This window comes from Podarcis raffonei, chromosome 1 (assembly GCF_027172205.1).
Source record: "Podarcis raffonei isolate rPodRaf1 chromosome 1, rPodRaf1.pri, whole genome shotgun sequence".
Classification (NCBI taxonomy): Eukaryota; Metazoa; Chordata; class Lepidosauria; order Squamata; family Lacertidae; genus Podarcis; species Podarcis raffonei.
In genome coordinates this window covers 114604502-114616525 of record NC_070602.1, presented here as the reverse complement: position 1 = coordinate 114616525, position 12024 = coordinate 114604502, and the positions used below count along the sequence as shown (strand labels likewise).

The window sequence follows — 12024 nt, the reverse complement described above, 5'->3', positions numbered from 1 at the left end:
ACTTTGGAGGGCATAACCTGATTTGGATGCACAGCTCAAAAGAGTTTGAAGAAACAAGTGCAAATACATCCCCATCTTCTTAAAAAAAGCAGTGGTTTTAAAGCACTGTACTGTCTTCACTTGTCAGTACAGAGCGGAGCATCACAGTTAGCAATGCAGACATTAATGGAGATGCAATAGTTTATCTTGAATTTACTGCTGGAATAAATGATCGCTGCTTGAAAGTGAGCCGACACTGCAGTTATCCAGAGGTTATGTTCTTTAATCTAAAGATACTGCAATTGCAACACAGAATGCTGGCAGCCAGATGCTTTTGGAAGTCAAGTATAATTACTATATTACATCCATATTGTTCCAGTTGCATAGGCAACTACCTATTACTTTCCCAACTCAATTTAAAGTGTTGCTTTTGTTTTATTGAAAATGATTTATTATTTATTATTTATTTTGTTTTATTGAAAATGATGTTTGAGAGGAAATAAAATTAATTTGAGAGGAAATGTGAACCCCACTGCAAAAGCATTTTAAAAATACAAATAAAAATTCCCCAAACCATAAAGGTAAAGGTACCCCTGGACGACTCTGGGGTTGCGGCACTCATCTTGCTTTACTGACCAAGGGAGCTGGCGTACAGCTTCCGGGTCATGTGGCCAGCATGACTAAACCACTTCTGACGAACCAGAGCAGTGCACGGAAATGCCATTTACCTTCCCGCCGGAGCGGTACTGATCGGCAAGCCCTGGGCTCTGTGGTTTAACCCACAGTGCCACCATAGAGAGCACCTGACAAACTAAGACCCATGTCCACCAAAAACCAACGTCTTACTTAACAGGGTTGGCCCAGATATTTTGGTGCCTGAGGCAAACTACAAAATTGCAGCCTCCGCCCACCCTCCTTGCCAGTGAAGAAGGGCTGGGTGAAACAGGATCAAAGGGGGAATAATATCTGGCTGGTCTGCCTAAAATCATTTTGTGATAAATTTAGCTATTTCTTCTCTGGTTTTGCGTTTCAAACAAACAGACGTAATCTGAGATTTGGGGCTATAAAGAATATGAATCTTTTTTAATTTAAATTGACATAGTGTTTATTGTTATAAGGAAGGGGTTGGATAGTTTATACAGCAGAGTTTATTCTAAAAACATTTTTGTGTGCAGCAACTGTTCACTGCAAACGGCTGTGTCCCTGAGGGGCAGCCTCTGGCTGTGGAAACAAAAGACAGTTAAATCAAGAGAAGTTGCTTCACAAATCGTTTTTGTTGATTGTCGACTGCAGCAATAAAACTGCTATCACAACTTGCCAAAGCTCAGCAGCTGTGGTTTCAAACTGGATGTCGAGATTCCTGTGGGGTTGGACTAGATGACTCTGGGGTCCCCTAACTCTACAACTCTATGATTCTATGTGATATACATTGGGATCTGCGGCGCCCCATGGATCCTGCCGCCTGAGGTGGCCAACTCACTTTGCCTCATGGCCCTGCGCCTTAATAAATTGTGCCAGCCCTAAACATTCCTGGATAGCTCTTTGGTTAGATTTAACACCAAGGTGGCAGGTTCAATCCCTATGTGTGCCAGCTGCATATTCCTGCATTGCAGGGGGTTGGACTAGATGACCCACAGGATCCCTTCCAACTTGACAGTTCTACAATTCCACCAAGGCTGCCCAATCAGGGCGACACCTCTCGCACAGGTAAAGTTTTGCAGGACGGTTTGACCTGCCTGTGTCGCTGATGGGCCAGGCCCAGGGCCAAGATTCCAACGTTAAGCAGGGGGAGGAGCCAGAATGGGAGGTGGGCGGAGCCACCGCTCGCTGGTTCCTCTCGTATTGCCCGCTCTCCCAAACAGACTCAGCGGATAATACAGTGGATAATTTAGGCGGGAGGGGGGGGCGGGGCCGCGCACGCGCGCCGCGCGCCGGGACAGCCTATAACTGCCGCGGGCCGACGCGTCCGACCTTTCACCCTGACGCTGACGGCTCAACGCGGAAGCGCGATGGCGGCGGCAGAAGGGCCGGCAGGCGGCAAGAGCGGCGCTTCCCCGTCGGCTGCGCACCGGAGGCTGCGGATCCTCTCGGGCCACCTGAGGAGCGGGCCGCCGGAGGCGCACCTGTCCGCTGCCCAGTGCCGAGGGCGGGCGGCGCCGGCGCCGGCTCGCCCTCAGCCGAGCACCTTCCCCAAGAGGCGGTAAGCGGGTGTGGCGGCGGGGGAAGCCTGGGCGAGGGCGGTTCCTCCCCGGTGGGACGCCAGCTGGACGGGGGCTTCCCGAGACAGGGGGCAAGGCCTCGCCCCGCCGCCCCTCGCGGAAAGGCCCGAAGCTGGTGCTTTCCTTGCAAGAAGAAGGGGACGGAGAGGCAGGAAAAAGCCGTTGCCGCTTTCCGCTATTCCACCCTTTGGCCTCATTTAATTCAAAAAGAGAGTTTGGGGGCACACCCGAGTCTCATTTCTCCATAACATCTGAATTAGGAGATCGTATGTAGGCCCCCTGGGCCAGTGCCTGGGTTATTAAATCTAGCCGACAGGGTCTGATTGGTTGGGTCCAGAGCATGGTTAATGCTTCATTACTTGTGGGGGGAATGGTCTCTGATGTCTTGAAAAAGGTAGGTGTGTGGCTTCTCCTAAAGAAACCGACTTTGAACACCTTAGACTGGAACAACTGTTGACCAGTAACAAATGCACCCTTTTGGAGGATGATGGGGCAGCTGCAAGCATGTTTTGATAGCGGATTATTTAGATCTGTTCTAATCTGGGTTCAGGTCTGGCCATGGGACTGAGTTGCCCTTGCTCTTCCTAATGGATGATATTTGCAGTGGGTGGGAGAGGGTGTGTGTGAGCTTGATCCTGCTTCTTGATCTCTGGCTTTTGACACCATCGACCATGGTATCTTCCCTGACTGGCTCTAGAATGGGAATTTGAAGCACTGTGTTACAATGATTTTGGTTCTACTTCTGGGACTAAGGAGAGTGGGACTGGGAAAGTACTTTTCAGGCTTCTGTAGGTTACTTTATGAGGTGCTGCAAGGCACTATCTTAACTCCATTGTTGTTCAACACCTATATGAAGCTCCCAGGTATAATCATTAGGAGTTTGGCAACAAGGTACCAGCAGCATGCTGATGACAGACAGTTCTATTTCTCCATAACATATGACTTGGGAGAGAGCATTGGAATCTGCATGAAAGCAGTGGCGAGATGGATAAGGAAATATAAGCTGCATTTGAATCCGGGCAGGATAGAGGCACTGTGGGCGAGTGGTTCCTGTGCCTCAGAAGTTGCTATGAGCTTCAGGTGCCATGTCCAAATAAAGAACTTGTACATCTGTCCCCACTAAGGTATGAGCTCTATACAGTAGTACCTCGGGTTAAGAACTTAATTCGTTCTGGAGGTCCGTTCTTAACCTGAAACTGTTCGTAACCTGAGGTACCACTTTAGCTAATGGGGCCTCCCGCTGCTACCGCCGCACAATTTCTGTTCTCATCCTGAAGCAAAATTCTTAACCTGAGGTACTATTTATGGGTTAGCGGAGTCTGTAACTTGAAGCGTCTGTAACCTGAGGTACCACTGTATAAGGATACAGCTTGTGCATTATACTGCAGGGAAGATACACCCACCCACCTTCCTGTGTTGGACAAGAAACACAAAAGTTGAGAGCGCAAGTCAGTTGATGGTAATGTCCAAAGTAGCTCAGATTCAGTTTCCCCCATTTCTGTTACATGAAAGTCTTGAAGACCAAGTTAGTTAAATAGGAGTTATGGGGGGTGCGGTGGGGTAGGGTGTTTGCAGTTTATATATCTATGAACCTGTAGAGAATAAACCTATTTATGATAGCATTTATTTAACTTAACAGTGCATTTGGTATTTCATATTTCCATTATTGAAGATTATACTAATATGCCACTACAGTAGTGACATCTTGATTAGTAGCTGCTGCTTGGTTAGACCCTGAGTTCCTTGTTTGAATGTTTGAAATTTAGTACAGTGGTACCTCGGGATGCAAACGGGATCCATTCCGGAGCCCCGTTCAAATCCCGAACGGAACACAAGACGCGACAGTGCGTCTGAGCGTGCTCATGCCGCGTTTCGCCGCTTCCGCGCATGTGCGTGACGTCATTTTGAGTGTCTGCGCATGTGCGAGCGGCGAAACCTGGAAGTAACGCGCTCCATTACTTCCAGGTTGCCGCAGAGCGCAACTCGAACGCGCTCAACCCGAAGCGCATTCAACTTGAGGTATGACTGTATTCCTAATTAATACTTGACAGACCACCATAGAACATGAACAGGATGGGGTAGAACAGCCAGGTAGTCAAATCTCCTGTCTGTTTAAAATTTGGTGAACAAGCAGGGCAATGTGACTGAAACACTTACCAGGTTGGGTGGTAACTCTTTCTCCTGCACAATTTTCTTAATCTCACAGTATGCATAAGTATGCTTAATCTCACAGTATGCTTAATCTCACAGTATGCATAAGATTTCCCCGCAAGGAAATAGTGCGTTTTTGTGGAGAGTTCATTGGGAAACCGTTGCAAGGAGAGCGGTTTAACCTCCTTCCCACAGTGCCATGGCCCAGATCTGGATTGGATTCTCCTTCAGCTGCTATTTGCTGAAATTCTAAGCAGTGGAACGTCCACTTATGAATCTCAAGCATCTTGTCTTGTTTGGCTTTAAGAAACTTGTTGACTTTATCTAGATTTACTCTCAGTGCATAGTGCCAACAGCTCCCTCTCCCCCGATACCTTTTCTTAAGAAATCAACCTTTTATTTAGGTAAGGATATTCAGACTGTGAATATCATGAATCTGAGTAAGTTGGATGTGGTCAAAAATGAGATGGCAAGAATAAATATTGACATTAAAAATTTTTTTCCTTCCAGTAGCACCTTAAAGACCAACTAAGTTAGTTCTTGGTATGAGCTTTCGTGTGCATGCACACCCAGTGTATCTGAAGAAGTGTGCATGCACACGAAAGCTCATACCAAGAACTAACTTAGTTGGTCTTTAAGGTGCTACTGGAAGGAAAAAAAATTTTTGTATTGACATCCTGGGCATCAGTGAACTAAAATGGATGGGAATGGGCGAATTCAGTTCGGATGACCATCATATCTACTACTGTGGGCCAGAAACCCGCAAAAGAAATGGAGTGGCCCTCATAGTCAACAAAAGAGTGGCGAAATCAGTACTGGGATGCAATCTCAAAAATGATAGAATGATCTCGATACGAATCCAAGGCAGACCTTTTAACATAACAGTAATCCAAGTTTATGCACCAACTACTGGTGCTGAAGAAACTGAAATTGACCAATTCTATGAGGACTTACAACACCTTATAGAAGTGACACCAAAGAAGGATGTTCTTCTCATTATAGGGGATTGGAATGCTAAAGTAGGGAATCAAGAGATAAAAGGAACAACTGGCAAGTTTGGCCTTGGAGAGCAAAATGAAGCAGGGCAAAGGCTAATAGAGTTCTGTCAAGAGAACAAGCTGGTCATCACAAACACGCTTTTCCAACAACACAAGAGACGACTCTACACGTGGACATCACCAGATGGGCCGCATCGAAATCAGATTGATTATATTCTCTGCAGCCAAAGATGGAGAAGCTCAATACAGTCAGCAAAAACAAGACCTGGAGCTGACTGTGGCTGAGATCATCAGCTTCTTATAGCAAAATTCAAGCTTAAACTGAAGAAAGTAGGAAAACTGGGCCGGTAAGGTACAATCTAAATCAAATCCCTTATGAATACACAGTGGAAGTGAGGAACAGGTTTAAGGATTTAGATTTGCTAGACAGAGTGCCTGAAGAACTATGGATGGAGGCTCGCAACATTATACAGGAGGCAGCAACGAAAACCATCCCAATGAAAAGGAAATGCAAGAAAGCAAAGTGGCTGTCCAATGAGGCCTTACAAATAGTGGGGGAGAGAAGGCAAGCAAAATGCGAGGGAGATAGAGAAAGATACAGGAAATTGAATGCAGATTTCCAAAAAATAGCAAGGAGAGACAAGAAGGCTACTTAAACGAGCAATGCAAAGAAATAGAGCAAAACAACAGAATGGGAAGAACCAGAGATCTGTTCAAGAAAATTGGAGATATGAAAGGAACATTTCGTTCAAAGATTGCCATAATAAAGGACAAAAGTGGTAAGGGCCTAACAGAAGCAGAAGACATCAAGAAGAGGTGGCAAGAATACACAGAGGAATTATACCAGAAAGATACGGATGTATCGTACACCCCAGGTAGTGGGGTTGCTGAGCTTGAGCCAGACATCCTGAAGAGTGAAGTCAAATGGGCCTTAGAAAGCACTGCAAATAACAAGGCCAGTGGAAGTGATGGTATTCCAGCTGAACTATTTAAAATTTTAAAAGATGATGCTGTTAAGATGCTACACTCAATATGCCAGCAAGTTTGGAAAACTCAGCAGTGGCCAGAGGATTGGAGAAGATCAGTCTACATCCCAATCCCAAAGAAGGGCAGTGCTAAAGAATGCTCCAACTACCACACAATTGCACTCATTTCATACGCTAGCAAGGTTATGCTTAAAATTCTACAAGGAAGGCTCAAGCAGTATGTGGACCGAGAACTCCCAGAAGTGCAAGCTGGATTTAGAAGAGGCAGAGGAACCAGAGACCAAATTGCAAACATGCGCTGGATTATGGAGAAAGCTAGAGAGTTCCAGAAAGACATCTACTTCTGCTTCATTGACTATGCAAAAGCCTTTGACTGTGTCGACCACAGCAAACTATGGCAAGTTCTTAAAGAAATGGGAGTGCCTGATCACCTCATCTGTCTCCTGAGAAATCTCTATGTGGGACAAGAAGCTACAGTGAGAACTGGATATGGAACAACTGATTGGTTCAAAATTGGGAAAGGAGTACGACAAGGCTGTATATTGTCTCCCTGGTTATTTAACATATGCAGAATTCATCATGCGAAAGGCTGGGCTGGATGAATCCCAAGCCGGAATTAAGATTGCTGGAAGAAATATCAACAACCTCAGATATGCAGATGACACAACCTTGATGGCAGAAAGTGAGGAGGAATTAAATAACCTTTTATTGAGGGTGAAAGAGGAGAGCGCAAAATATGGTCTGAAGCTCAACATAAAAAAACCGAAGATCATGGCCACTGGTCCCATCACCTCCTGGCAAATAGAAGGGGAAGAAATGGAGGCAGTGAGAGATTTTACTTTCTTGGGCTCCATGATCACTGCAGATGGTGACAGCAGCCACGAAATTAAGAGACGCCTGCTTCTTGGGAGGAAAGCAATGACCAACCTAGACCTAGACAGCATCTTAAAAAGTAGAGACATCACCTTGCCAACAAAGGTCCGTATAGTTAAAGCTATGGTTTTCCCAGTAGTGATGTATGGAAGTGAGAGCTGGACCATAAAGAAGGCTGATCGCCGAAGAATTGATGCTTTTGAATTCTGGTGCTGGAGGAGACTCTTGAGAGTCCCATGGACTGCAAGAAGATCAAACCTCTCCATTCTGAAGTAAATCAGCCCTGAGTGCTCACTGGAAGGACAGATTGTGAAGCTGAGGCTCCAATACTTTGGCCACCTCATGAGAAGAGAAGACTCCCTGGAAAAGACCCTGATGTTGGGAAAGATGGAGGGCACAAGGAGAAGGGGACGACAGAGGACGAGATGGTTGGATAGTGTCTTCGAAGCTACAAACATGAGTCTGAACAAACTGCGGGAGGCAGTGGAAGACAGGAGTGCCTGGCGTGCTCTGGTCCATGGGGTCACGAAGAGTCGGACACGACTAAACGACTAAACAACAACAAAATTCAGACTGTGAGGCAAATGGTTACAAAACAAAATGTGAATTACTTTGCTTGTTAAGGGAGTTTCCTGGTGGGCAGTAGGAGTTCATGGAATGTGTCAAGAGAAGAGTAGGATCGGTGCATTGTGAAAGGACTGGGATTAAGTGAACAGAAAAATCATACCTTAAATGACAGCAAAGCCCTGTATACAATGATGTGCATTATCATTAAGTATTATGTGTCCTGCTAAGATATTATCACATGATCTCTTTAACCCCCGCTCCCTGGCAGGAGCAGACTTGCTATCTAAAGTCCTACTGACTGTATCTTCAGTCATGAGAAGCCAGTTGCCCAAGAGAGATCAGCCCATAGGCAAGGAGGTCATTAGCAGTTTTTGACTCCTACTTGTTCCTATGATTAAGTAAGCTTTTGCGTGACAGCATTGATGGGCTCAGGTTGTTCCCGAGGCCGCAGGTAGTGCAGAATGTGGTGGCCCTATGCAGCTCAAGCCCAGTATACTTGCCCTGTCTTACCCTTTATATACCCAGTAGGTTACTGCATCTTGCAGGAGCGTTTCTCCTTCAAGTTCTGAAGATCTCAAAAGCTTGCTCTACAGTAACAGAGAGCTATGCCTCTTCTGTGGAGTGGCACTCCAGTTGAAATGTGACATGTACCTTCCTCATGCACTTTTTTTGGAAACAAAGACACTCTTGTTCCGATAAGTAATTCCAGCTAGATGAATAGGTTTCTGCGTAGGTGTCCATTCTGTATTTCTTGTAAATTCATCTTTCGTTAGTTTTGTGCTGTTCTGTTACTGTTTTTAATGTATTTGGGACATCACCTTGGGCATATGTGAAAGTGAGAAATAAGAACAACAACGTTCTTAAACACACACACTTCTCTTTTTTCTGCAGCTGGAGGTTGCCTGGTGGAGAAGGAGAAACCATTGGCATTCCAAAGGGGTGGAGGGAAATTCTCAGCTGATGGATCAGTTCCAGAACCAAGCCAACCTCTGTGGGCCATTAGACTATACATACACTGTTGACAAGCCTATACTGCTTCCTTTTACCATCCAAAGAGGAAGCAGAGGCATATCTCTTAGTGCTGTGGTTCATAGCACTAAGATCAGTATGTCTGTTCTTAGTTCAGGAAAACCACATCTCCATGCCTTGTCTTCTGATGCCAGGCGACAGGTGTGTGTGATTTGCTTTTCTTCTGCTTACTTCCAACAGGGACATAAAGCAGGAAATTTCAGCAGCACCAGGCATGGCATGCAAGAGGACTGGTGTCTTCTATTATTGTGTTTCTACATTCAAATGCCTCTGTCAGGGGTCCTGCTTGCTGTAACTACTGAGGCCAAGAAAGTACCCCAGTCTCTCACTGAGACTCCATAGCTGCTGACAAGAAATGTATTGTTTTTTTGGTCCCCCATTACACGTTAGGCAAATGAGTTGTCATGCTAAGTCATACTCAAACCCATTGGAAGAAATGGTCCTAAGATAGTCATGACAGTTTTAAGTCCACTGATTTCATTGCATCTACTCAGATTATCACATGCTTGGCAAGATCCATTCATTGACTCCCTTAATTTATACTACAAGTGAAACTTCAGACTGAGTGTTTGGTATTTTTGAAAGTCCCTTACTTTCAAAGTCTCCCTTAAAGACTTTTTTAAAAAATGGCTGTAGATTCTGTTGCAGATCTTTAAAAAAGAAAAATGTTCTGCTGCATATATTTTGTTTGGGTGATATTAGAGGTCCACTAAGTTTGGATGGGCTTGGTACTCGGTTATTGTTTCTAGTAGCCAAATTTTTGATGCTGTATGGAAGCAAAGTACATATTGTCTTAGCCATGCAGTTTCACATTTCAAGCAACACATTCATCAGAGGATTAAAAATAGAAAACAATAAGATGAATTTTTTTCAGAGTTGGAGAATCTCTTAGCTGTTTGAAAAATTTTCTTCAGTATGTATCAAGAGCACATTTCTTACTTCAATCATTATCAGCTACTTAATGGCATCTCCTCTTAAGCCAACTGTCAGATCATATTTCAAATGAACATTTTAACCAACAAGAGAAAGTCTCAGTAGTGATTTATAGGAGTTTCAAAAATAATTGAAGAAAGGAGGACTTGCTGGTCTTTGCCCTAGGGACTGAACTCCAGGGTTATTGTGGGGTTTGGGCAAGGTTATGTTTTTTCCATTCCCCCGTCACTCATCCACATTCCTCAAAGATTTCTTGGGCGCACGGCAGGGAGTAATCCTTCCAGAACATTTGGAAGTTAATTCCTGTTATCTTTGTCCCTCGGATATAATAAGATACAGTAGCCATCACTAATCACCACTTAATTAACTCTGCCAAGGGTCTTGACAGAGATGACTAACCAGCCATGAGGTCTCCCCGGTAGTCCTGAAACCCACTAGATTTTTGTGGTTGCAAGTTGTTTACAGTTTAAGTTTTTGATCCTCTCTTAATTGTTGTAACCTGCCCTGGGACATTGGGGAAAAGTGTGAGATGGCGGCAAAATTATTATTATTATTATAAGCTGCAACCCAAGATAAAAGGGCACACCTAGCTACTTTAAAAGAATTGAGATTCACGGATGCTGTGATTACTAAGAACCAGCATGGTTTCTCAAAAACAAGTCATGCAAGACGAATCTCTTTCCTTCTCTCTCTGGATAAAGCTACAAGCCTGGTGGATCATGGGAATTCTATGGATGTTGTGCACCTTGCTTTCAGTAAGGCTTTTGACAAAGTTCCCCATCATATTCTTGTAGAGAAGCTGGTAAAATGTGGGTTGGATGAGGTAACTCTTAGGTGGATTTATAGCTGGTTGACTGACCAATCCCAAAGAGTGCTCAATAACTGTTCCTTATCCTGGAAAAAAGTGACAAGCGGAGTGTCCTGGGCCTGTTGTTGTTCAGCATCTTTATAAAGAACTTGGACAAAGGAATTGAGGGGATGCTCATCACATTTGTAGATGACACCAAACTGGAGCTGCAGACAGAATCGGGATTCAATATGACCATAACAGATTGGAGAACTGGGCCCAAATTAACAGAATGAAATTCAATAGGGCCAAATGTAAGGCTCTTCACTTAGACAGGAAGAACCAGCTGCACAAATATAAGATGGGGGACACCTGGCTTACTAGTAGTACATGTGAAAAGGATCTAGGGGTCTTAGTAGACACAAGCTTAACGTGAGTCAAAAGTTTGATGCAGCAGCAAAACAAACAAAAAAAGCTAATGCTAAGCTGCATCAGCAGAAGTCTAATGTTCAGATCAAGGGAAGTAATAATAACACTCTATTCTGCCTGGCGGGCTCTGGTCCATGGGGTCACAATGAGTCAGACACAACTAAACAACAACAAATTCTGCCTTGGTCAGACCACACCTGGAGTACTGTGTCTAGTTCTGAACACCACAATTTAAGGACATTGACAGGCTGGAATGTGTGCAGAGGAGAGTGACGAAGATGATCAACACTCTGCAACCAAGATGTATGAACAGTATAAACTCTGATATATCAGTTAGGTGGCAAATGGCTCCTTAAACCATTTGGAAGTCGCCAAAACGGAATGTCTAGTTGCCATTTTGGGGCCAGGAGGCTTGAAAGTTGTATTTTTCAACACGACATCTTGATTCTTGAAATTTGCTCTGTGCAGATAAAATATCACAAATAGAATACTACAGGATGTGTTGTTAGCATGTGAAAACAGGCAAGTTCCAAGGATACCCAGGCATGCACCTCCACATGGTGGAGGCACCAGGTGCCATTCTGGCACCCGGGCATCTTCACTTGGTCGCAAGTGGCTGATAGCCAGGTGCAACATGCCTCTGGCGAATTTCAAATGCTGCTTATGAGGAATGGTTGAGGGAATTGGGGATGTTTAGCCTGGAAGAGAGGAAATTAAACAGCCATCTTCAAGTATCTAAAGGGCTGTCACATGGAAGATGGAGCAAGATTGTTTTCTCCTGCTCCAGAGGGTAGGACCTGAACCAATGGCTGCAAGTTGTAAGGGAGGAGCTTCCAACTAAACATCAGGAATCACTTTCTGATAGTAAGGGCTGTTGAACAGTGGAATGGACTCCCTTGGGAGGTTGTGAATCCCCTTCCTTGGAGGTTTTTAAGCAGAGGTTGGATGGCCATCTGTCATGGTTGCTTTAGTTCAGATTCCTGCATTGCAGGGCTTGGCCTAGATGACTCTTGAGGACCCTTGCAGCTCTGCAACTCTGATTCTTCTTCTACTACTACTACTAATTATATTTC

The 12024-nt window shown here is 44.7% G+C and overlaps 1 protein-coding gene across 4 annotated transcripts in view; it reads left to right on the top strand.

Annotated features, from left to right (window-relative positions):
• The first annotated feature begins 1924 nt into the window (after positions 1-1924).
• AGPS (alkylglycerone phosphate synthase) overlaps positions 1925-12024 on the top strand; it is a 52349-nt gene continuing 42249 nt past the window's right edge. Inside the window, exon 1 of one of the 4 annotated variants that reach the window (XM_053410052.1) lies at positions 1925-2179. In XM_053410052.1, the coding sequence (XP_053266027.1) occupies positions 1989-2179 (191 nt within the window). In that variant the 5' untranslated portion in view covers positions 1925-1988. Of the gene's footprint in view, positions 2180-2567; positions 2593-12024 lie in introns of those variants that run through there. The other 3 variants (XM_053410057.1, XM_053410043.1, XM_053410066.1) reach the window with 3 other exon arrangements.